The sequence below is a fragment of the Colobus angolensis genome, unplaced genomic scaffold (genome assembly GCF_000951035.1).
Source record: "Colobus angolensis palliatus isolate OR3802 unplaced genomic scaffold, Cang.pa_1.0 Scaffold111, whole genome shotgun sequence".
In the NCBI taxonomy this organism is placed as follows: Eukaryota; Metazoa; Chordata; class Mammalia; order Primates; family Cercopithecidae; genus Colobus; species Colobus angolensis.
Window position 1 is genome coordinate 8,117,414 of NW_012112142.1, and position 27,696 is coordinate 8,145,109.

Genomic DNA, 27,696 nt, shown 5'->3' on the forward strand with positions numbered 1-27,696 from the left:
CCGTATTAAATCTGATGGCTGTGGGTTTTATTATTTTTTGTTGTTGTTGTAGTTGTTCATTTTGGTTTGTTTGTTTTTTCTTTTCTTTTTTTTTTCTCAGTCAGCTGTGCTTTATTGACTCAGGCCTTGACCGCCTGCTACCACAGCGGGTACAGCCGCTCCTTCCGCTGCTGCTTCTTGGTCTTCAGGTTCTCCTCCTGCTTGTTGAGCCGGTGGCGCATGGCGCGTGTCTTCTTAGGCCGCAGGTCCAGGGGCATGTACTTCTTGCTGGTTGTAGAATTTCCTGAGGTTTTCCTTCTGAGTCTGGTTAATAACTGTGAGAACACGCGCAATGGATTTGCGGACGACTTGGACCTTAGAGAGCTTGGAGGCCCCACCGCCTGTCACTTTGGCGATGCGCAGCTGGGACAGCTCCACCTTCAGGTTGTCCAGCTGTTTCAGCAGCTCCTTCCCGCGAAGATCTCGAGCCTTGATCTTGGCCATTGCTGCACAGGCCGCAGCCACCGCAGCCGCCACAGCCGCCCGCTGGGAGGGAAAGAGCTGTTTGTTTTTTTCTTTTAAGACACAGTCTCACTCTGTCACCCAGGCTGGAATGCAGTGATGCTATCTTGGCTCACTGCAACCTCTGCCTCCCAGGTTCAAGTAGTTCTCCTGCCTCGGCCTTCCAAGTAGTTGAGACTACAGGTATGTACCACCACACCCAGGTATATGTACTACTACACATATATATATTAGTGTGTGTGTGTGTGTGTGTGTGTATATATATATATATTTTTTTTAGTATAGTGGAGTTTCACCATGTTGGCTAGACTGGTCTTGAACTCCTGTCCTCAGGTGATCTGCCCTCCTCAGCCTCCCAAAGTGCTAGGATTACAGGCATGAGCCACTGCACCCAGCCTTGGCTGTGGGTTTGTCATGTATGACCTTTATTATGTTGAGGTACGTTCCTTCTACACCTAGTTTGTTTAAGATTTTTGTACTGAAGTGATACTAAATTTTATCAAATGCTTTTTATGTGTCTACTGAGATGATCATTTGTTTTTTGTCTTTATTTTTATTTATGTGTTGTATCATGTTTATTGATTTGCTTATGTAGAACCATCCTTGCATCCTTGGGATAAATCCCACCTGATCCTGTTCTGTTATCTTTTTGATGTGCTATGGGATTTGATATGCTAGTATTTTGTTGAGGAGTTTTGCATCTCTTTTCATCATAGATATCGGTCTTTAGTATTTGTTGTTGTGTTCTTGTCTGGTTTTGGTATCAGGGAAATACTAGCTTCATAGAATGAGTTAGAGAGAATTCTCTCCTCCTTGATGTTTTGGAATAGTTTCAGGAGGACTGGTGTTAGCTTTTCTTTGTATGTTTGGTAGAATTCAACTGTGAATTCATCTGGTCTTGAGTTATTTTTTATTGGGAGATTTTTTGTTACTGTTTCTATCTTACTACTTATTATTGGTCTGTTCAGTCTGTTTTCTTGCTGGTTCAATATTGGGAGGTAGTATGTTTCCAAGAATTTATCAGTTTACTCTAGGTCTTCTAGTTTGTGAGCATATAGTTTTTTATAATAATCTTTGATCTTTTGTATTTCTCTGATATCAGGTTTTTCTTAATCCATTCTTCCTCCTTTTTCATTTATGTTTGTACGTATTTGGATTTTCTGTCTTCTTGGTTAGTATAGCTAGTGGTTTATCAATTTTGTTTATCTTTTCAAAAAACCAACTTTTCATTTTATTGATTCTTCATATTTTTTTCTGGTCTTTTAATTTTTTTCTTTGTATCCTTTTCCCTTAAGATGTGATGTTAGATTGTTAATTTGGGATCTTTTTACTTTTTTGATATAGGCATTTAATGCTGTAAACTCCCCATTGGCACTGCTTTTGCTGTATATGTTGTCCTTTCATTTTTTATTTCAAAAAAATTTTTACCTTCCATCTTAATTTCTTCATTGACCCAACGATTGTTCAGAAGCATGTTGTTTAATTTTCATGTATTTGTGTAGTTTCTGAAGTTCTTGGTGTTGATTTCTAGCTTTATTCCACTGTGGTTTGAGAAGATACTATATATGATTTTGATATTTAAAAATTTGTTAAGACTTGTTTTGTGGTCTAAGTTGTAGTCTGTCTCTGTTAAGTCCATTTGATCTAAAGTCCAATGTAAGTCCAATGTTTCTTTGTTAATTTTCTATCTCGATGACCTGTCTAGGGCTGTGAGTGGGATGTTAAAGCCACCCACTATTATGATATTGCTATCTGTCTCTTTTTTTAGGTATAGTAATATTTGTTTGGTGAATTTGAGTGCTCTTATATTTAGTGTGTGTGTGTATATATATTTACAATTATTATATTCATTGGCCAAATTGACTCCCTTTGTCATTATATAATGATCTCCTTTGTCTTTTTAAAACTTTTTTTTATTTGAAGTATGTTTTATCTGATGTATGTAAGTATAACTACTCCTGCTCACTTTTGGTTTTCATTTGCATGGAATATCTTTTTTACCCCATTATTTTCAGACTATGTGTCTTTATGAGTATGGTGAGTTTCTTGTAGGCAGCATGTAGTTGGATTATGTGTGTGTTTTCTTAATCCATTTCACAAATCTTTTAAGTGGAGCATTTGATCCATTTACATTAGAGGTTAATATTCACATGTGAGGCTTTGTTTCTGTCATATTGTTAATTGTTTTCAATTTGTTTTACAGATATCTTTATTGCTTTTTCTCTTTTTGTTTCTGTGACTTGATGAAATTCTGTTGTGTTTCCATTTGATTCCTTTCTTTTCCTCCTTAGTATGATTGTTTTATAAGAACAGTGAGTTTTACATTTCTGTTTGTTTTTGTGATGGTGAATTCCAACCTTTTGTTTCCATGTTTAAGACCCTTTTGAGCATTTCCTGTATGACCCATCTAATTGGTGACAGATCTCCTCAGCATTTGCTTCTCTGGGAAAGACTTTATTTTTCCTTCATTTTTAAAACTATTCTGACAGAACATAAAAATCTTGGCTGACAGGTTTTCCGCTTTGTTTGTTTGTTTGTTTGTTTAACTTTCAGCACTTTGAAATTGCCATGCTGCTCTCTTCTAGTCTGTAACGTTTGTGTTGAAAACTTTGCTGTTAGTGTGATGGGGTTTTCTTTACTGGTGACTAGATATTTTTCTCTTGTTAATTTTAAAATTCTTTATTTTACTTTGATTTTAGATATTCTGAATATAATATGCCATGATGAAGTCTTTTTTGCAATGTATTTTCCTAGGAGTCACTGGGCCTCCTTTATTTTAATAGACTCGGGAAATTTGCTTGATTATTTCCTTAAGCAGGCTTTCTAAACTTTTTGATCTCTCTTCCCCCTTGGGAATACCAATAATTTGTAAGTTCAGTAGCTTTATGTAGTCCCAGACATTTTGAAGGCTTTGTTCATTCTTTTAAATTTTTTTCCCTTATTTTTGTCTGACTGGATTCTTTCAAAAGATATGTCATCAAGTTCTGAGATTCTTTCTTCTGTTTGCTCTACTCTATTATTAAAGCTTTCAAATGTATTTTTTATTTTCTTCAATGAATTTTTTGTTTCCAGAATTTCTGCTGTTTTTTTTTAAAGAGATATTGATCTCCTTGATAAATTTCTCATTCATATCCTGAATTGATTTACTGATTTATTTGTATTGGTTTTCAGATTTCTCCTTCATCTTATTGAGTTTTAATCAATATTTTAAATTATTTATCTGGTATTTTGTGGATTTTTCTTTTTAATTTAAAATTCTTTCTTTCTTTTTTTATCTAGTCCTAAGTTTTGAATTGAGAAATTCTTTTTGACTGTATATCACTGAACAATTGTGGTCCTTTGGAGATGTGATTTTTTTCCCTGCTTTTTCATGTTTCCTGTGTCCTTCCATTAATGTCACCACATCTGATTTAGCAGTCACTTGTTCCAACTATTTGAAATTGCTTTTGTAGGGGAAAATATTTTTCTGAAGATGTATGGGTGTTACTGATTAAAATACTTTGACTTGTATTTTGGGTGCCTGTGGTAGTGTGATCTTTGTATGAATTCTGCGTCAGTATACAAGGTCAATGATATCTGTGATTTCCTTGGTGGCTTAGGATTCAGTTATTAGTTGATATTGTAGTGAAGTTTAGCTGAAGACTTGGATGCCACCTGAGCCAGTCTTTGGGCCCTAGTGGTGGCCACATTATGGTATGTGTGCCTATGTTTAGGCCCCAAAGCAACTTACCTTTGTTCTACTGTTAGTGAGTCCTGGAGGGCTGATTCTTGGGCCTCCAGGTGGCTTGCTTAGAAGCTACTAGTGGGGAGGGTTGGCCAGGTGTTTGGGTCCTCAGGCTCATGTTCAGCTGGTATGGTGTGGGTGATGGCAGTAACAATGGTAGAACAACCCTGCTGCCCATGTTGGTGTTGCTGGAAGCTGCAGTGGGTTGGCCAGGCTAGTCTCAGTCCCACAGCCACCCATGGCAGGGCAGAGGGTCTTGTGCTAAGTTTTCTTAGGAGAGCTTGGTCTCTTCTGTCTGTCCCCTGACTGAGTGGCAGCTGTAGCCACCATGCCTATTACTCAGCCTGAGGCTGGGGCACAGCTCTGCACCTTAGAACTGCAGCCAGGGAGGGCAGGGCCCCTCCCAGGCAGGCAGCATGGGCATGAAGCAATATGGAGTATAGTCCACTCAGCTCAGTTTCACAGCAGCCCATTGCAGGATGTGAGTATTGTTCTAGATCTGCATAGGAGGGCCTGGTTTCCCTGTTTCTCCTTGACTGGTTAGCAGCTGCAGCTATGTCAGCCCGATCTTAACCCAAGGTCAGGGTACAGCCCAGTGTTAACCTCTCAAGATGGCACCTTAGGCTGGGAACCAAAGAGGGTCGGTTCCTCCCAGGCAAGCAGCATGGACAAGAAGCTGTGGGGAGTGTGGTCTTCTCATGTCGGTGTCAGCAACAGCCTGCAGCAGGTCAGTTGGGACCTTCCTAGGGGTACATGGGAGCTCCCAGTCTTCCTTATCCCTCCTTAGAGCAGCACAGCAGCAGCAGCCATGTCTCTAGATCTCCAGTATCTAGATTCTCCAAGTGGCGCCCAGCTGAGGTTGCTCCAGGATCTGTGGGATGCCTTTGGGATTCTGAGGTTCCTTTCTGGAGTAACGTCTCTTTACAGTCTGTAGACAGCTCATTATGTCAGGCCCAAGGCCCTAGTTGGTAGAGGGTTTCTCTCATCACTAAGATCCCAAGCCTGTTCCAAAGTGTAGAGCCCTGGGGGTATCTCCATATCTCTCATGTTGTTTCCCCATATCCAGGAGCCCCTCCTGGCTCTCAGTGAGTTCCCTGGCTGGGCAAGCTACCTCGAACCCTCTCCTTACTTACTTCTGGTACTTCCCATCTCTTCTCTGATTAATCCTAGCCTTCTTTCCTAGATTATCGGTTCAAAATATGAGTATCTACTTACTATTCTGGTTTCTCTTCATGGAGGAGACACATACTACCTGTGTGTAATCAGCCATCTGTGTTTCATGTATTTTTAAAAGTTGTGAGACATGTGCTTTCTAGTATGTTTGCTTTATTCTGGCAGAGAGTACAAGTTGTATAAGTTATACAGGTTCTGTAAACACGAAGCACATCTATTTTTATTTTGTCTACTAAGATGGTACATGTAAAGTGCTTAGCAACTATAAATAGACCATGGTAAAAGTGACCAATAACTGGTAGTGATTATTGTCCTATTATCATTCTTTCATTGAGCAAAATGTTAATTATAAGTTAATTTTATTACAGAATGCATTCATTATTATAAATTATATTCATTGAATAAAAGCATAATCTGGTATTTTTTTCCCTTGGCAGCAACTTGAATTGGTAGAACCAAGTGGCTGGATTCATGTTCCCTTAACTGACAATCATAAGAAGCCAACTCGTACATTCATGATACAGATTGCTGTTCTAGCCAATCACCAAAATGGAAGAGATACCCATATGAGACAAATTAAAATATACACACCGGTGGAAGAGAGCTCCATTGGTAAATTTCCTAGATGTACAACTATAGATTTCATGATGTATCGTTCAATAAGGTGACTTTAAAATGAGATGAAAATCATTAAACGTATCTTTGTTTTATCCTGTATTTAAATAGTATATCGGGTACCTTTACTGAAAAAAGCACCGGTTATTTGTAATTTTGTATATGTTTAAAAATATTTTATTGTAACTTTGAAAAATAAATTTGGGGTCATATTATCTTTATTTTCTTTAACATATAATAAAGCTCACATATTTTACATTACTAAAAATGGATTTGAAGCCAATCATTTTATTTTCCCTTATACCAAAAGAATTGAACTGAAAATTTCAATATATACACAATTATAATAGGTGATTATTTCATTAGTGTTCATACATTAGAGTAATGGTTTATTGCATATTTGGGAACAAGACTGCGTTTTGTCAGTATACATCATCTTTAATAGGTCAGAATTCCTATTTTTTCTACCTAGAGGAAGTTTATTCTTTTAATACTGGATCTTTTTAAAAACAGTGTCAAAATAAGCTTAGTATTAGATGTCTGATGAGAACCAATCTAATATGGGGAATATAATTAATCGTCTCATATTTACCTTCATGGGATACTTACAGCCCTAGGGTTGTCTGTATCCTAATGATATTATGTAAAGATTGCCTGTAAAATCTCCTGTACATCTCAGTTCTAGCAGTACTTATGGAAGAGTTATTTTTAAATTTGTGTCTGACACTGTAGCATTCCCTGGGCAGTCATATATCCCATAAAATCATAAAAGTATGTGAAATTTTTTAGATATATTAAAAGGTTTTAAAGAGATATGTGGAAATGTGTTTTTTCCCATGGTTTAAAATGAGTAGATTTGATTTCGTACACTGTTTTCTGCAAATGTATTACTTTTTCGGGGGGGATAGTTATTTAGCCACAGAATTTACCTAGATTCACTCTTGTTTGGAAGAGATTGTTCTCTGTGGTTCATTCATTGCTGGGTACACTAAAGTATTAAATAGTGAATATTATTTAAAAATTAGTGTGTTTGCTTTATTCTGGCAGAGAGTACTAATTTTGTTGTATACTATAGAAAAAGATTTCACTTTTTCACTCATTAAAGACTTTGCTCTTCTTCCTGTAAGTTCTGGGAAGAATTGTATTATTACTTTCATTTTATTGTCTTTGAAGTAAAAAACATGATAGGCTATCTATAGGATCACCAAAAAGTCTGTAGCCAAAACTTATTTGGAATCACCAAATTAAGCACATTATACATGTCAGATGCTGGGGAGAGTAGAAGAGAGGATTGAAGAAGACGATGAATAGGGACTAAAGGAAATGGAGAGAATGAAGGAAATAAGAATAGAATTATACACTAGGCACTGATGTTTTCCTTTAGTCTGATAAGGAAAACAGTCATGTAAACAACAGGGTCTTAGTCTGAGAGATAAAAGAAATTAATTTTTTAAAAGTACAGGAAGTTTTATTAATAATGTTACTTCTTACTGCTTATTTATTGTTTGCTTAACAGAAAAAAGGAGGAAGACTAATTATTACATATACTATCTAGTCTCTTATCTCCTACTATTAGTAGTTTGCTAAGAGACTCCTAAAATCAGGAGGTATTAGAAGGATGTTGAGAAAATCAATATGTTTTCTACTTTTATTCTCTTTACCTATTTTTCATATGCCAGCTGGCTATCTTATTAGGCATGGGAAAACTTGGTAGCTGAGGATTATGGAGATAATGCTTCCCCTTATTAATAAGGAAAATTTAAAATACAGATAGATTATGTATTATATTAACAAAGCATAGTTATCTAAAATAGTTTTACTTCCTAAAATGCAAATTATGTATTTGACCAAGGTATATATCTAGAATATATAAAAATCCCTTAAAACTCAGCAGTAAGAAGAAAAATCCAATTTAAAAATGAGCAAAATATTTGAACATTCACTTTACCAAGGAAGTTATATGACTGGCAAGTAATTGTACAAAAAGATGCTCAACTTCATTAGACACTAGTGAAGAGCAAATTAAAACCACAATGAGATACTACTATACAGCCACTAGAATGACTACAATGAAAATGATTATTCCAAGTGTTGACAATGTGGAGAAGATGCACTTCACACTGCTGGTACAGGCATATCCCCAGAGATGCTGCAGGTTCAATTCCAGACCACCACACAATAAAGTGAATACCACAGTAAAGTGACTATCACAATAAAGTGGGTCACAGAAACGTTTTGGCTTCCCAGTGCTTATAAAAGTGTTTACACTATATTGTAGTGTAAAAAAAAATATATGCATACCTTTGCTTTAAAATACTATTGCTAAGTGCTAACAATAATCTGAGGCTTTAGCCAAGTTATAACTTCCATGCAGGTGGAGAGTCTCATGTAGGTGTTGATGGCTGCTGACTTATCAGGATGGTGGTTGCTGAATACTGACAGGGCTGTGGCAATTTCTTAAAATAGGACAACAGTGAACTTTGCCTCACTGATAGACTTTTCTTTTCACAAAAGATTTCTCTGTAGCATGTGATGCAGTTTGGTAGCATTTTACTCACAGTAGAACTTCTTTCAAAATTGGAGTCAATCCTCTCAAGTCCTGCTATTGCTTAATCAACTAAGTTGATATACTCTTCTAAGTCCTTTGTTGTCATTTCAACAATATGCACAGTATCTTCACCAGGAATAGATTCCATTTCAAAAAACCAATTTTATTCCTCATCCATGAGAAGCAGCTCTTCAACCATCCAAGTTTTATCATGAGATTGCAGCCATTCAGAGACATCTTTAGGCTCCACTTCTAATTGTTGTTCTCTTGCTATTTCTACCACATGTGCCATTACTTCTTCCACTGAAGTTGTAAACCCCTCATTGTCATCCATGAAGTTTGAAATCAATTCCTTCCAAAGTCCTGTTGAAGTTGCTATTTTGACCTTCTCCCTTAAATCAAGAATGTTCTTATGGCATCTAGAATGATAAATCCTTTCCAGAAAGTTCTGTTTGTTTTGCTGAGATCCATCAGAAGAATCACTTAGCTGCTAATACCTTATGAAATGTATTTCTGAAGCAATAAGGCTTGAAAGTCAGAATGACTGCTTGGTTCATGGACTGCAGAATGGATGTTGTGTTAGCAGGCATGAAAAAAAACATAACTCTCCGTCAGAGCTCTTGGGTGACCAGGTATATTGGCAATGATAAGTAATATTTTGAAAGAATCTTTTTTTCTGAGCAGTGGATCTCAACAGAGGGCTTAAAGCATGCAGTAAATTATGCTGTAAACAGAGGTACTGTCATCCAGGCTTTGTTGTTCCACAGGCAGAGCACAGGCAGAGTAGGTTTAGCATAATTCAGGGCCGTAGGATTTTCAGAATGGTAAATAAGCATTGGCTTCAACTTAAAGTCACCAGCTGCATTAGCTGCTAATAGAGTTATTCTGTTCCTTGAAACTTTGAAGCCAGGCATTTTTTCTCTAGCTATGTAAGTCCAAGGTGGCATCATCTTCCAATAGAAGGCTGTTAATCTACATGGAAAAATCTATTGTTTAGTGTAGCCACCTTCATCCCTTATGTTCTAGATGGGGGTATTCAGTCTTTTAGCTTTCCTGGGTCACATTGGAAGAACAATAATTGTCTTCGACCTCACATAGAATACACTACACTAACAATAGCTGACGAGCTTAAAAAAAAATATTGCAGGCCTGGCACGGTGGCTCAGGCCTGTAATCCCAACACTTTGGGAGGCCGAGGCGGGCAGATCACGAGGTCAGGAGATCGAGACCATCTGGCTAACATGGTGAAACCTCGTCTCTACTAAAAATATAAAAAATTGGCCAGATGTGGTGGCCAGCGCCTATAGTCCCAGCTACTCGGGAGGCTGAAGCAGGAGAATGGTGTGAACCCAGGAGGTGGAGCTTGCAGTGAGCCGAGATCGCGCTACTGCACTCCAATCTGGGCGACAGAGCGAGACTCATCTCAAAAAAAAAAAAAAAAAATTACAAAAAAACTCTCTTCATGTTTTAAGACAGTTTACAAATTTTTATTGCATCTCATTCAAAGCCATCCTGGGCCACATGCAGCCTATGGCCCACGAGTTGGACAAGCTTGTTCTAGATCTTCTAGATAACTTGCTGCAGCTTCTCCACCAGCACTTCCTACTTCACCTTGTTCTTAGCAAATCTTTACTATTAGGTCGATGCCTCCTTTTTGTCTCTATGTGGTTCCTTAAGCCCAGGTTCTCCTCTGCTCTAGTAAATTATTAGAGTGCTGCCTGTTTTGAATGGGGGACTTCCCAAAAGGATTATTCTGGCAGTATGGGAAGGCTGGTAGTGGTTTGTGCCCAAAGGACCTGTGGAACATACCTCCTATAGCATGCTGCTGCTGTGGAACAGCCACTCTGATGTGGTGTCTCCTTTGGCTGAGTTACAGAGCAGAGTTTCCATTGCTGGGGATGGTAGTCGTACCTCCCTAGTTTGTCCCTGCTTATCCTCAGGGATATTTATACCTTCAGGCAATCATGATGCTTCCTGTGTGTTAAGGCAGGTACAGGTCTCTTGTGAGGGAATCCAAGATGATGGGAAAGCTGACTGATATGGCTTGGATGTTTTTTCCCTCCAAATTTTATGTTGAAACATAATCCCCAGTGTTGGAGGTGGAGCCTGGTGGGAGGTGTTTGGATCATGGGGGTGGATTCCTCCATGCTGGTTCTCCTTGGCCTTCCACCACAATTATAAGCTTTCTGAAGCCCTCACCAGAAGCAGATGCTGGCACCAGCTTCCTGTACAGTCTGCAGAACCATGAGCCAATTAAATCTCTTTTATTTATAAATTACCCAGTCTCAAGTATTTATTTATAGAGAGGCAAAAACAGACTAACACTTCCACCTCCATCTCATTTTTTTCCAGTGTAGAAATTGTGAGCTGGGGGGAGGCTTTTTGCAAGCTTGTTGCAGGGCAGAATTGTCAGGAAGGGCATTGTGGATGTGGAAGTCTGATTCTCCTATCATCTGCTTGAAGTTTTTTCACTTCTCTGTGGTCCTGGGATCTGTCTCATCCTCATATGTGAATTCTGGATTGTTCCTGGTAAGAATCTCGGCACTGTATGTTTGTTTTTGGTTTTCTGTTGAGGGAGTGAGGCCAACTTGCTCCTGTGCTACTAGTTTATTTATTTATTTTTTTTCAATTTTTTTCTTCAAAGGTAGGCATGATAGAGATATACTGCCATTTTAAAACCCCTACACCTCACACTTTTATAGAGATGACTTCTGTCCTTAACCCTTCTGAAGCAATCTCTGCTAGCTTCAAACTTTTCTTCTGTAGCTTCCTTACCTCTCTCAGCCTTCCTAACATTAAAGAGAGTTAGGGCCTTATTTTGAATTAGGCTTGGCTTAAAGGAATGTTATGGCTGCTTTGATCTTCTATTCAGACCACTCAAACTTTCTCCCTATCAGTAATAAAGCTGTTTTGCTTTCTTATCATTCATGGGTTCACTAGTGTAGTACTTTTAATTTCCTTCAAGAACTTTTCCCTTGTATTCACAACTTTGCTAACTGTTTGGAGAAAGAGGCCTAGCTTTCAGCCTATCTCAGTTTTCAACTTGTCTTTCTCATTGAACTTAATCCTTTCTAGCTTTTGTGTTAAAGTGAGAAACTGGTGACTCTTCCTTTCCCTTGAACACTTAGAGGCCAGTGTAAGGTCATTAATTGGCCTAATTTCAATATTGTTGAGTCTTAGGGAATAGGGAGGCCTGAGAACAGGGAGACAGACAGGAACAGCTGGTCGATGGAGCAGTCAGGGACATATGACATTTATGTAGTAAGTTTGCCACTGTACGTATGTGGGTGCAGTTTGTGGAGCCCCAAAACAATTATAATAGTATGGAACATCAGAAATCACTGATCACAGATCACCATAAGAGATATAAGAATAATAATAAAGTTTGAAATAGAGAATCACCAAAATGACACAGACACAAAGTGAGCACATGCTGTTGGTAAAATAGCGTTGATAGACTTGCTTAATGCAGGGTTGCCACAGCCTTCAATTTGTAAGGAATGAAGTTATCTGTGAAGTGCAATAAAATTAGGTATGCCTGCAATTAATATATAACTACTTTGGAAAACTGATAATTTTTTAAGAAGTTAAATATCCACCTACTATGTGTACCAGTCATTCCACTTCTATGTATTTACCCCCCAAAATATAAAACATATATCCATACAAAGACTTCTATGTGAATCTTCATAGCATCTCTATTTGTAATACATCAAAACTGTACAATCTAAATGTTGATCAACAGGAGAAAGACTAAACAAATTTTGGTATATGCATATAATAAAATGCTACTCAGCAATAGAAATGAACTATTGATACGTGCAACAGCACAGTTAAATGTCCAAAATAATTATTTTAAGAGAAGCTGTCCAAAAAAGAGTACATATATGTGGTTTAATTTTTTATAAAATTCTAGAAAATATAAACTAAGTGACAGAAAGATCAGTTACATAGGATGAGGAGTGGAGAGAAGTAAGAAGATATGAACTATTTGGGGGGATGGCAGAAATATTCATTGTCCTGATCATAGCCATGGTTTTATGGGTCTGTACATATGCCAAATCTCATCAAATTATACACTTTAAATAGGCACAGTTTATTGTGTATGAATTATGCCTCAATAGAACTGATTTTTAAAATAACATTATATTTGTTTTACATAAGAATCACCTAAAATATACTAGATTTGAAGTAACAATATTTCTTACTGTATAGAACCTGTGAATAAAAAAACCAAGATTGGAAAAGCCATTTTAACAGTTCAGAAAACAATGACAGCAACTTCACTGATTCATTTGCAGTCAGTCAGTTCTTTTGAGTATTGGACAAACCATGCAGTTATGAAAAATTCTCATTTCACATATAATCTGGGTATAAGACACTTTCAAAATCAGTTTATGAGCTGATTACTAGAAAATTTATGTAAAAATTGTGGGGGCCGGGTGCAATGGCTCACATCTGTAACCCTAGCACTTTGGTTGGGAGGCCAAGGTGGGAGGATTGCTTGAGCCCAGGAGTTTGAGACCAGCCTGGGCAACATAGCAAGACCTTGTCTCTTCAAAAATTTAAAAAAGTAATTAGCCAGGCATGGTTGCGTGCACCTGTAGTCCCAGCTACTCAGCAGGCTGACAGCAGGAAGATCGTTTGAGCTCAGGAGGTTGAGGCTGCAGTGAGCTATGATTGCACCACTGCACTCTAGTCTGGGTGACAGAGACCCGGTCTCAAAAACAACAACAACAAAAACAAACAAAAATTGTTGAATTTAAAAATACACAGTCGCACAACACTAATAAATACACAACTCTAAAAGGACTTATTCATTCAACTGTGTTTTGGTGTGTGCATATCTATTGGGTTTAGTTAAGATAAATGTAGTAAGGAAACCAAGATAAAAAGGTAAACCTTGCCTTCCAGTTGCTTACAGTCTACTGAGGAAACAATAGGTCTCTAACCAACCAATCCAGAAATTAGAAAGTCATGAGCTCTCTAATCCGTGAATGGAAGTGTAGGGGAGACGAGAGTTTACTTCCTACTGAAGAAGATAGAGGTGAAGCTAATGAAGACATTGTCGAGGAGCCAGAATGTTGGAAAGACTATTTGTAATATCAGCTACTTATTTGCTTCTCAAGCCTAGTCTTGAATCCAGACTATCATTGTTTTTATATGAGTAACAATAATGTATTTGAAACAGATGACTTTTGTATTCAGAACCAAGTGATGTTTTATACATTTATTCTCATTTGAAAGTGTTCAATGATTAAAACACTGACAAATCTTGAAAAGTAATTTTAGCAACCATGCTATCTGCTCCTTTTGCCATTATGACTAGTAATTTAGGACAGATTAATATATTACAGTATAAATTTTTATCAATATAATATATGAAATACTTGATATCTAGTGTTTTAGAAAAATTCTTAGTAAAATTATTATATTTTAGTTTTAAGTGAATTCTAGGTTATTTTAATTTATCAATTAGCTTTTTAAAGTGATAAAATTTGCAAAATATGTTACATAAAACATTAGGGAATATAATTAATGTAGTTATGGTTATATGTGAATATTTTTGCTTTGCAGATCTTTTAAAAACACGATTATCTTCTTTTGCCCATATTATTTTGGCCTTCCAGTCTTCTACTATGACTCCCTGGAGTACGGTATTTGGAAGTCTTTGCAATACAAGGCTGTTTACCAGTCTTCTACAAGGAGGCTGCCTGTGTTTCATAGCCTGCCATTTAGTTGGGCTTGTTTTTGTGCAGTTTTATCCAGAAAGCCTTGGAGAGAGGGAGATGATGAGAGAGAAAACCTCATGGGTCAGCTTATTAATTGTTCATGATCATGATTTATCCTACAGTAATAAATCTTAAATCTAGTAATTAGAAAACTCCCCACTATAAAATCTAAGAGAATGTCTATAATCCATGGCAATTTTATGTGAAAAGTTAAGGTTATTTTTTACTACTATTAACCAATCTATATTTTAATATTATATATTCCATTACTATCTCCACCACCATTAAGTGTCCCTCTTTTCTGCTAAGTAGAACTAACTTGCTATTTTGCAAACAGAAGCAAAATTATAATCAGACCAATTTAAAATTGTTCTATGTTCTTGTGAAACATTTTGAGTGAATTTTTATTTCAGGAAATGGTATTTCACAGTATTATGTTAGAAGCACTAGCATTTACCATCTCAATTATTTTAATTACTGAGTTTGTAGCTATGAGCTTTCCACTGATGCAGTTCAGTGATCACTATAAGATGTTCTTCCACTATGTATTCACTTTTTCAATGTTGAGGGCAAATTACGCTTCTCTCCCTGTGGTCCTAGAAATAATGACCCAAACTGTTTTTCATACTTTCTTCTTAGACTAGCTCTCCTCTTTATGCTGGCATTCATCTGTGGCTAGAGATCCAGATTTTAACAGATCATTTCCTGTTATTACTACAACAATATCAAAATACTGATCACTTACCAAGAAGCAAAGTATCCAGAAGACTGAAGCAGAGAGTTCAGCCAGCTATTTGTTTTTCAACTGCTGAAATTTATAAGAATCACATGTTAAATGGATATGGAGACAAAATAAAATAGAAAGTAGCCTTGGCAAAAGGAGGATAACAAGCCATCAGCTACTAAGTTATAATACATTCAGGTGTTTACCAAAGACAGGGGAAAGGGATTTTACTGTTTATTAAAAAATAGTGCCTATCTTTTTAGGGTAGTATTCAGCAACTAATAGAATACGCAAATAACCTATTCGGGAATTTTCTTTTTCTTTTTTTTTTTTTTTCTTGAAGTCATCTGGGCAGTTTAGAACAAAATTTATTTCTGTCTTGAAATTTTTAATTGTTAGATTGGTAACTGGGTGTAATTTTGACTCCCCTCCTTCTGTTTATACTCAGTAACCCTGAGTCCTGCAGCTGTTTTCTCCATATTACCACTTTTAGTTTCACCCCTTTCACATCATTCTAGGTCAATTGAAGGAAGCTCCTAGCTGGACCACTGGCCTTTATTTTATGCTAAAATAAAGTTATCCTAATGATATTCCATCCCATGGCATTCTGTTATTATTGGTATCTGTACTAATTCCATATTACCTACATAAATTAACCTATGTAAGTAAATACAAAGTCCTCTGGCATCCTTTCAAGCCCATACACATTTCCTGACTTCAAAAACTGTTTTTCATTATTCTCAGCCTTTTGGCTGCAGCCAAGCAAATACAGTTGTCTACTTTAACCACATAACTCCCTCATTCTTTTACTTTTTAATGTGTAACATCTGATGGCCTGTAATCTTGTCACTTTTCTACCAGTTTATGTCACTCAAAACTCACTCCCTGGGAGCCTTTACTTGCCTGACTTTAATCCTGTATATTTTTATTTATTTTTATTCTAAATCCCTTCAGCATATGTGTAATCTGCCAGTACTATGCAGGTTGAGTATCCCTTATCCAAAAATCTGAAATGTTCCAATGAACAGTAGCTTTGAGCATCATGTTGGCGCTCAAAAAGTTTCAGATTTTGAAGCATTTTGGATTTCAGATTTTCCACTTTGAGATGCTCAACCTGCATTAATTTATGAATATTTTACTGTGTATATAGCTAACTCTTGAAGGCAAGGTATTAGTCTTATTTATCTTCTATATTTGTTTTATTACAATTCTCAGCATCTAGTAGGCATGCAGTAAATAATTATCTTTATTTGTTTATATTTTATTTATTTGTTTTGAGACAGATTCTCACTCTGTTGCCCAGGCTGGAGTGCAGTGGCACGATCTCGGCTCACTGCAGCCTCTGCCTCCCAGGTTCAAGCAATTCTCTTGCCTCAGCCTCCCGAGTAGCGGGGACTACAGGTGTGTGCCACCACACCCGGCTAAGTTTTTGTATTTTTAGTAGAGACGGGGTTTCACCATGTTAGCCAGGATGGTCTCGAACTCCTGACCTTGTGGTCTGCCTGCCTTGGCCTCCCAAAGTGCTGGGATTTGGCCTCCCAAAGGCATGAGCCACCACATCTGACCCAATACTTATATTTAAATAAAACCTTTCACTAACAAATACTTTCTCATGTCTCATTTTCACAAAATCACTGTTGGGATTGCATTTAGCTATGAATAACAGAAACCCCTACTGCATTGACTTAATTAAGTTTCTATATTTCTCATATATTAAAAAGTCTGGGGGTCTGTGGTTACTTCATTGGTCCAGCAGTCTACTAGAGGCTTTCTGATAATTTTTAGATCATTATCTCATGGTCCAAAGATTGTTGATATAACTATCACATTGGCACTTGAGAGAGTAAGAAAGGAGAAGAGTGACACTGGCCACATTGTCCTCTTGATAGGAAGGAAAACGTTTCCAGAACCTGGAAATATTCAGCATACTTCTTATGTCTCATTGGTAAGAACTGGCTCACACAACCATCTCCATCTAGAAGGAAGCAAATATGTCTTGAAAATCAGGGAACAGGATTCTTATTGTTGATTTAGGCAAATCGCTGTTTTCTAGGACTAAACACATAGCCTACCTGAAAACAAACAAACAGTATTATTTATGCAAGGAAGAAGGCAGCCTGGGTATTTGGCAGACAGTGAACAATGTCTGCCATGCATAGCCTCTCTAAGCCTTGGCATCCTCATTTGCAAACTGGAAATAGTAGCAATATACCTCAGAGGACTGAGTGAGATAACAACTGTAAGCACTTAGCACAGTGCCTGGCAAATAGTAAGTATTCAGTGAAAAGTAGCTGCTGGTCGGGCGCAGTGGCTCACGCCTGTAATCTCAGCACTTTGGGAGGCTGAGGTGGGCAGATCACGAGGTCAGAAGTTTGAGACGAGCCTGGCAACATGGTGAAACCCCGTCTCTACTAAAAATACACACACACACACACACACACACACACGCAAACACACACACACAAATTAGCTGCATGTGGTGGCACACGCGTGTAATCCCAGCTACTTGGGAGGCTGAGGCAGGAGAATTGCTTGAACCTGGAAGACAGAGGTTGCAGTGAGCCGAGATCGTGCCACTGTACTCCAGCATGGGTGACAGAGCAAGACTCCATCTCAAAAAAACAAAAAACAAAAATAAAAAAGTAACTGCTATTCCATTTATGACAAACCCACAGGCAATATCATACTGGATAAGTAAAAGCTGAAAATATTCCCCTTGAAAACAGGCATAAACAAGAATGCCCTCTCTCACCAGTTCTGTTCACCATAGTATTGGAAGTTTTGGCCAGGGCAATCAGGCGAGAGAAAGAAATAAAGGGTATTCAAATAGGAAGGGAGGAAGTCAAATTGTCTTTGTTTGCAGATAACATGATTCTGTATCTAGAAAACCTCATTGTCTCAGCCCAAAAGATTCTTAAGCTGATAAGCAACTTTAGCAAAGTCTCAGGATACAAAATAAATGTGCAAAACTCACAAGCATTCCAATACACCAACAACAGGCAAGCAGAGAGCCAAATCATGAATTGACTTCCCATTCACAATTGCTACAAAGAGAATAAAATACCTAGGAGCACAGCTAACAAGGGAATTGAAGGACCCCTTCAAGGAGAACTATAAATCACTGCTCAAGAAAATCAGAGAGGACACAAACGGAAAAACATTCTATACTCATGGATAAGAAGAACCAATATTGTGAAAACGATCATACTGCCCAAAGTAATTTATAGATTCAATGCTATTCTCATTAAACTACCATTGACATTCTTCAAAGGATTAGAAGAACCTATTTAACAATTCATATAGAACCAAAAAAAGCTCATATAGCCAAGACTATTCTAAGCAAAAAGAACAAAGCTGGAGACATCATGCTACTGGACTTCAAACTATACTACAATGCTACTATAACCAAAACAGCATGGTACTGCTACAAAAACAGACACATAGACCAATGGAACCAAATATAGAACCCAGAAATCAGACTGCACACCTACAGCCATCTGATCTTTGATAAACCTGGCCAAAACCAGCAATGGGGAAAGGGTTCCTATTTAATAAATGGTGCTAGGAAAACTGGCTTGCATAGGCCAAAAATTGAAACTGGACTTTTTCCTTTCACCTTATACGCAAATTAATTCAAGATGGATTAAAGCCTTAAATGTAAAACCCAAAACTATAAAAACCCTAGAAGAAAATCTAGATAATACCATTCAGGATATAGGCATGGGCAAAGATTTCATGACAAAAATGCCAAAAGCAACCATGACAAAAGCAAAAATTGACAAATGGGATCTAATTAAACTAAAGAGCTTCTGCACAGCAAAAGAAACAATCATCAGAGTGAACAGACAACCTATAGAATGGGAGAAAATTTTTGCTATCTATCTATCTATCTATCTATCTATGAAAGGTCTAATATCCAGAATCAACAAGGAACTTAAACAAATTTACAAGAAAAAACAACCCCATTAAAAAGTGGGCAAAAAACATGAACAGACACTTTTCAAAAGAAGACATACATACAGCCAACAAACGTGAAAAAAATCTCAACATCACTGATCATTAGAGAAATGCAAATCAAAACCACAATGAGATACCATCTCATGCCAATCAGAATGGCTATTATTAAAAAGTCAAAAAGCAACAGATGCTGCCAAGGTTGTGGAGAAAAAGGAACACTTTTACACTGTTGGTGGGAGTGTAAATTAGTTCAACCATGTGGAAGACAATGTTAGGAATAACACTCAAAATCCTAAAGAAATTGAACACTCAAAGGATTCTTAGCAAAGCAATTTTACTTCTGTGCAGAGGGATGCTGCCTTGGCCAGTCACCTTGAGAGCACATCTGAACAAAGGGCATGACAGCCCTTATTCTTGATGCAAGTCATGCCTCTGTACCCTTTCTCCAATGGCTAGGGTTGGGTTGTACAATCTAAACTAATCCTGGTTGGCTAAACATTTGAATTTTTTTTAGATAAGGTGGGCATGTAAAAGAAAGTGGAAAGGAAGGGGAAGGGGTGTCTGTAATGAGCTAGAAAGTCAGTCCTCTTTCCAAATAAGGAAAGGAATGGAATGTGAGCTGGTACTGATAACACCTGGTACTGTGGCATGCCTGGGCATCTAACAAAGTCAAAAAGGAAAAAAGGAGAAAAAGGAAAAAGGGAGGGGGATACTATGAATTAAAGAATAAAAGATTGATCAGATTATTAGAAGAGAATCCTTATCATATCCCACAACAATGTGGCTATTTCTCAAAGACCTAGAGGCATAAATACCATTTGACTCAGCAATCTCATTACTGGTTATATATCCAAAGGAATATAAATAATTCTATTATAAAGATACATGCACGAATGCGTTAATTGCAGCACTATTTACAATAGCAAAGACATTGAATCAATCTAGATGCCCATCAGTAATAGACTGAATAAAGAAAATAAGGTACATATACACCATGGAATATCATGCACTTATAAAAAGGAATGAGATCATGTCCTTTTCAGGGACACTGATGGAGTTGGAAGCCATTATCCTCAGCAAACTAACGCGGGAACAGTAAACCAAACACCACATATTCTCACTTACAAGTGGGAGTTGATCAATGAGAACACGGACACGTGGTTGGGGGAAGAACACACACTGGGGATCTGTAGGGGGGCAGGCGGAGAGCATCAGGAAGAATAGCTAATGTATGGTTGGCTTACTACCTGTGTGATGGGATTATCTGTGCCATAAACCACTATGGCACACATTTACCTATGCAACAAACCTCCACATCCTGCACAGGTACCCTGTAACTGAAAATAATAGTTGAAGGAAAAAAAAGTTTATATTTTAATCTTCAAAGAAAAACCCCCAAACCCTTTATTTCTTGAGTTTTCAATCTTACTTTTTAGTAAGATCAAGGAATACCTGATAAAACTTTCTAATGTTGCAGTCTGGAATAGATCATGAGCAACCCTGTAAATTATTTAAGACACAGGCTCATTCCCAGAAATAGGCACTGAGCAACATGCTAAAAGGACACTCTATCAATTCTTACTGTATCTAACTTTATTTCTAAGCCACTCTGCTAGAACCATTTTTTATTCTTTTTTTCCTATTTTTTTTTAGAGATAGAGTCTCACTTTGTCACCTAGGCTGGAGTGCAGTGGGATGATCCTAGCTCACCACAGACTCAAACTACTGGGCTAAAGGGATCCTCCCAAGTGGCTGGGACTACAGGTGCAAACCACCATCACCACGTAATTTTTAAATTTTTTTTAGAGGTGGAGTCTCAGTATGTTGCCCAGGCTGGTCTTAAACTCCTGGGCTCAAGCGATTCTCCCACCTCGGCCTCCTAAGTAGTTGAGATTACAGGCATGAGCCACCATGCCCAGCTGCAATACAGTTTATAAATACTTAAAAGGGTAATGATCAAAATTGTCCATTTTTAATTATTAAAAATAATTTAAAATTATTACTCATCCCTATCAAATAAACAAAATGTTTATAACCCTGTGATCAATTGCATTACATATAGTTCCAGGAGGAAAACATTGCAGCTTTTTTCAAACAATCAATGCGTATTATTGAATTTCTTAAATCCTGTGTAGAACATACATAAGTAGAAAACATACTCCCTATTCAGAAAGAACTTAGAGTCTAGCTAGTGAGATGACTAGGAACACACAGAGACATTTACACATACTCAATGTAAGGTGTTAGTGAGTGAAACAGATAATAAGTATTATTTTATTTTAATAAGGACAGATATTACCAGTGCCCAGTGTAGTCAGTAAGCTTCTTATGGGAAAGATAGAAATTCATATATGTAGAGGTATACGAATAGATCCCCTTCCTAGGTTCTGTACAAGTTGAGAAATGAAACAAATAGTGAAGATGAAGGCAAAATATTACCTTCCTTCCTAATGCTGGTTGCATTGATTAGGCAGGAAGCTTTTTAGAAGGAGGGTAGTGCTGAGCCATGTATTCTCTGTTATTCTTTCCATACTTTCATATCAGATAATTTTACTCCCCAGGGATGGGGGTGAAGGGGTGAGAGAGGCTCAGGGCAAACAAATTGAGATTCCTTCCAGTTGGGAATCATCAGGAGTGGGGAAGAAGTGTTCTTAAATTTACACTCTGCTTCCAGAACAACATGCAGATTTAAGTACAGATAAATAACACGAGAGGGTATTTTAGGCATGGAAAACGAAGAAGTGTGGAGTGTGAAGGTTATATTCAGACTGCACTACAGCACGGTGTTAACACGAGTAATAGAATTAATGATATGGGTAGAAGAGAAGGGTAGAATGAGGTGAAATTTATCTTACCCTGTTATATACAGAGGAGCTGTCATTTTATAACCAGACCCTTATAAAATTGGTATATATTATATATGCTATACTAAAGCATTGGAGGAGAAAAGGGGCAGTAAGCGTGGCCTATCACCCGCCATCCATTATTATATGTTGTGAAAGAGACTCTGGAATAACAAATACATTTTTTGAGGCAATAATTTGTGTAAATCAAACTATTTAGTTAATATTTGTCATATATAAATTATCTGTGGTTGGAGCATGTCTCCATGCTTCATGCAGGAGCATATCTGCATATGTCTGCACAGACATATCTGTGGTTGGAGCATATCTCCATGCTCCATGCAGATATCCCAGGTGATCAGAAGTTTGCCTGGGATAAAAAGGTGAGTGGAAATTGATGCTCTTCTAAAGGACGTTCTCTAGAGGATGATACTTGTGGAGTCATAGAAATGTCCACCCAGTTTTGATCCATTGTTCCAGGTTTCCTTTCCCCATTCCAGAGATTTAGATAATAAATGAAATTCTTAGAAAAATCCACTTGTAAGCAAGACCATCAGAAATTGTACACAGCTCCAAATAAATCTTTCAAGTGGTCATCACAAAAATAGTTGAGTTTTTGAAATATGGCATGTTGTGTGTTGAAACAAAATCATTAGTAGGAACACAATTTGATTCCTTTGGGTCCAATTCATGCTCTCTCAAGTCAAATTTCTTTTTTTTTTTTGGATTCAAAATAAGAAAGTTTTCTTTTAAAACTGAAGAAGTCTTTGAAACAATATTATTTATACTATAATCCTTTTTCATGGTGTGTCTACTGAAGCATGAAATACACTAGTGATATGGAAGAATCAAGAATATAGTGTAAGCACAGTTTCCTGTTTTAAATAATACTAATCATTTTCCATATGCTCTTTGTATAGTTAGCAATTATAATAAGAGGAAATATTATTTTAATGGAAAGATTCTGTATATGAATAATTTTCTCTTTATTACTTGCAAGCTAAAATGAAGTAACTTGGTAGTAGAGGAATTATGTGAGTCCCATCTACTCTAATCCTTGGTTGATTTTGTCAATCTGTTTTCCTTTTAAGTGTGTGTATGTGTGTATGTGCGTAGCATAATATATATACAGAGCACCAAAACCAGCTCAGTGAATTTAGTCATTGCACCTCCCAAAAACTAGAGCACATCAGTACCCTGGAAGCCCTCTTTGTGTCCCCTCTCAACCACTATTTCCTTTATCCTCTCCAAGATTAACCCATATCCTGAATTAAATGCTGTTGTTTAGTTTCACCGGTGTTTAACATAATATACATTATGTACATATGTACAAAACATGTTTTTTTGTGTTGGCTTTCTTTTACTCTGCATGATTTTTGTAATATATATTCAAGTTATTTCCTGTAAATATAGTTTGTTCATTTACTATTGCATATATTTACCCTTCTACTGTGGTTTGTAATTGGGGCTGTTATTACAAATAATGCTGATATAAAATTCTAGTACTTGTCTTTTGACTTATATTGCATGTGCATTTCTGTAAGATACACACATAGATAGATCGATAGACAGATAGATAGATATGCTCATGTTTTGTGGATATTGCTAACTCATTTTCCAAAGTGGATGTACCCTTTCACATTTCAACAGCCGGGTATAAAAGTTGCTGTTTCTCCACATTCTCGTCCATCTTTAGTATTGTTGTTCTTTTTAATTTTATTAATTTTTATGAGTATAATATTAACTTTTTGTAGTTTTAATTTTCTTTTCCCTGGTAACTAATGAATTCAAGCCACTTTTCATATGTTTGTTGGCAATTTATATAGACTCTTTTGTGAAATATCATTGTCTTTCATATTTTACAAGTCTTTATTTTATTGATTTATAAAAGTGTTTCATATATTCTGAATATAAACTCTGTCAGTTTTAAGTATCCTTTTCCACTCTTATGGGTTGAATTTTCATTGTTTTAAAGATGAGATCTTTAAGTATTCTCACCACACACACACAGTATATGAGGTGATCGATGTATTAAGTATCTTGATTGTGGTAATCATTTCACAACATATATATATATATCAAAATATCACATTGTTTACCTTGAATATATACAATTTTTGTTTTGTCATTATATCTCAATAAAGTGAAAAAGAAAGATCTTTAGATGAACAGAAATTCTTACTTTTAATGTAAACCAATTTATTGGTCTTTTTGTAATATTTTGTGTTTTTGTGTGTGTGCGCTAAAAATTGTTTTCAACCTGAACATCATGAAGATATTCTCCTATATTGTATTCTGGAAGGTTTGTTGAACAGGTTATATCTGCAATTCACCTTAGATGATATGGGTTAAATTTCATGTTTTTCCCCATCTATGGATAGTCAATTGACCCAGTACCATTTGCTGAAGACCCATCTCCCATTGTTCTGTAATGCCTTATTTATTTGAAATCAAGTATCCATGTATGTGTGATATGTATTCAAGCTTCCTACTCAGTTCAATTTGTTTGAACCTCTTTGTCAATTTGTTTGAACCGAGTAGGAAGCTCCAATCATCAAGAAAACACTATCTTAATTAGTGTTGAATCATAATACATTCTAACAACTGGTAGATCAAGTTCTCTCAGCTTGTTCTTTCTTAATAGTGTCTCAACTATTCTTGGCCTTTAAATCAGCATATCATGTTGCACACACAGGTACACACACAACCTGACAGAATTTTGGGGGGTATTGTTTGACTCTATACTATAGATCAATCTGAGGAAAACTGATACTTTTACAATATTGAGTCTTTTAATTCACAGAATATGTATTTTAATCTTTAATCTTTCAATAATTCAATTATCCAATTATTGTTTTGGGGGGAGATATTTTATATATCTTTTGTGGATTTATTCCTAGGAATTTGATATTTTGATGCTATTATAAATAGTGCTTTTACAAATTTGTTTTGGTAAGTGGAAATAAAATTTATTTTGTGTCTTGACTTTTTTTTTTTTTTGAGATGGAGTCTCAGTCTGTCACCCAGGCTGGAGTGCAGTGGCATGATCTCGGCTCACTGCAAGCTCTGCCTCCTGGGTTTACACCATTCTCCTGCCTCAGCCTCCCGAGTAGCTGGGACTGTAGGTGCTCACCATCATGCCCGGCTAATTTTTGTATTTTTAGTAGGGACCGGGTTTCACCGTGTTAGCCAAGATGGTCTCGATCTCCTGACCTCGTGATCCACCCTCCTCGGCTGTGTCTTGACTTTGTATTGGCAATCTTTAACTTATTGTTTAATTAGAATAATTTAATTTTTTACATTTGTAAATAAAGGCTATGTTGTTCCTTCTTTTCCTTTTCTTGTGTCTTTTATTTATTTTATTTTCTTATCGTACTAGCTAGGTCCTGCAGTAAGATATTAAACAGAAATCTGAGATGTCATATTAAGCAGCCATTCTTGTTTCTGATCACAATGGGAAAATTTTCAAGATTTCATGATTTTGTATGATGTTTGCTTAGGTATTTTGGAGATATCCTTAATCAAATTAATGCATTTCCTACTTTACCAAGTGTCTGTTTGTTAATCATGAACGAATATCTAGTATACAAATCTTTCCTTGCATCTGTTGAAATTACCATGTTTCTCTTCATTATTATGTTGAATTATATTGGTTGATTTTTGAATGTTAAATCAACTATTGATCCTGGAATAAATCCAGCTTTGTTATGGGCAGTATCCTTTTATAGCAATCACTTAATTTTGTTTGGTAATAATTTGCTGAGGAATTTTTTATCTATGTGTATCATAGGATTTTTGCATTATGACTGAGATTGACCTGTGATATTCCTTTTTTTTGTATTTTTCTTATTACATTTTTGTATTGAGATCAGTTTGGCCTCAAAAAATAAAAAAAATTTAAAATATTTTTCTGTTTTCTGGAAAAATTTGTGTGAGATTAGAATGATTTCTTCAATTATTTGTAAAATTCACTGATGACAGATTGAATTGATAAATCTCTGTAGAAACTATTTAGATTTTTGTACATCTTCTTGTGTAAGTTTTGGAATTTATATTTTTCTGAGAGTTTATCTATTTCCTATACATTTTCAAATTTATTGGCATAAAGTTATTTATATTATCATTTTATGGTCTTTATAATGTCTGTGCGATATGTAGTGTTAGACTTCTCATCGTTCCTGATATTGGTTATTTGTGACTTCTCTTTTTCCTCTTTATCAATCTCATCAAAAACTTATCCGTTCTTTTGGTCTTTTCTAAGAACAAACTTGTGGGTTTATTTATCCCTTCTGCTGCATATATTTATTTTATTAATTTCTGCTTATTATAATTATTAGTTTATATTCAGGAGGTACTTGTGCAGGTTTGTTAAATAGGTATATTGCATGATGCTGAGATTGGGGCTCCTAGTGATTCTGTCATCCAGGACATAAACATAATACTCAATAGGTGGTTCTTCAACCCTTGCATTCCTCCCTCCTTCCTCGCTTTTGGAATCCAGTGTTTATTGTTCCTATCTTCGTGTCCGTGTGAATCCAATGTTTAGCTCTCACTTCTAAGTGAGCACATGAAGTATTTGGTTTTCTATCTCTGCCTTAATTTGCTTAGGATAATGGCTTCCAGCTGCATCCATGTTGCTGAAAAGTACATGATTTGGTTATTTTTTATGGCTGCATGCTCTTCATTATTTTCTTCTATTTTCTTTGGGCTTAACTTGCCTTGTTTCTCTAACATTTTGAAATGGATACTTAGATTAACGATTTTTAGCATTCTTCTTTTCTCAAATATATACTTAAAGACTGTAATGTTTCCTCTAAGTGCAGCTCTAGTTGATCTTATATGTTTTGACAATTATTCATAACTACTCAGTTACAATGTTTCTAATTTCTATTAGAATGGCTTTTTTTGACCTACAGGTTATTTAGAAGCATGTTTCTTAATTTTCTTCTTAAATACATAGGGATTTTCAAGGTATCCTTTTATCATTGATTTACAGAATAATTGCTCAGTGGTCAGGGAACTTTTTTTGAGATTTGTTGAAACTTGCTTTAATATCCTAGCATATGCTCAATTTTTATTAATGTTTCATAAAAATAGTATTACCCTTCAGTTTTGGGGCGCAGTGTTCTATGTATGTCAAGTAATTCAGGATTTTTAGTGTATCATCCAATATTTTAATACTACTGATTTTTGTGTCTGCTTGGTCTATCGGTTAATAAGAAATTTGTGAAAATCTTCCACATGATTGTGAGTTTGTCTGCTTTTCCTTATAATTCTGTCAATTGTCTCTTTATATGCTTTGAGGCCATATTTGTAAGTACATACATATTTAGAGTTATTGTGTCTTTCTGGCAGATCTAACCAGAAATTATGAAGTATTTATGAATTATACTTATGAAGTGTACTCATTTTCAAGTGTACTTTTTTTATCTCTAGTCGTGTATTCTGCCATAAAATCTACTTTGTCTGATTTAATAAAGCTATACTAGTTTCTTTTGATTAATGTTTGAATGCTATTTTTTTCCATTCTTTTATTTGCTACCCTTTTGCATTCCTATATTTATTATATGTTTTCTATAAACAAAATATAATTAGGTTTTGTTTTTTACTCAGTCTGACTCTGATGAGACAAAAATTGATATGGCTTATTTGGAAGACACTGCCTCCCAAACCAATACAAGTAAATATCTAGGTGAGAGAAAACTTTAGATAGTTTGAGGCCAGATTTTGGAGAGTCTTTTAGTATCAAAGTAAAAATTTCTATTTGTATCTTCTAAGTTCTAGGGAACCATTGAAGGATTTTTATTTTATTATTATTGTTATTATTTTCATTAAAGAGTTTTTAAACAGGTGAATGATATGTGTTTTAAGAAGGTTAA

The 27,696-nt window shown here is 36.2% G+C and overlaps 1 protein-coding gene and 1 pseudogene across 5 annotated transcripts in view; one reads left to right on the forward strand and one right to left on the reverse strand.

Annotated features, from left to right (window-relative positions):
• Positions 1-27,696, forward strand: part of ANAPC10 (anaphase promoting complex subunit 10) — a 147,355-nt gene that overhangs the window by 114,798 nt on the left and 4,861 nt on the right. For 4 of the 5 annotated variants that reach the window (XM_011957012.1, XM_011957005.1, XM_011956997.1 and 1 more), the window contains one exon: positions 5,836-6,281. The exons of the other annotated variant lie outside the window; for it this stretch is intronic. In XM_011957012.1, the coding sequence (XP_011812402.1) occupies positions 5,836-6,066 (231 nt within the window). In that variant the 3' untranslated portion in view covers positions 6,067-6,281. Of the gene's footprint in view, positions 1-5,835; positions 6,282-27,696 lie in introns of those variants that run through there. 5 annotated transcript variants of the gene reach the window in all.
• Positions 120-483, reverse strand: LOC105522454 (annotated as a pseudogene).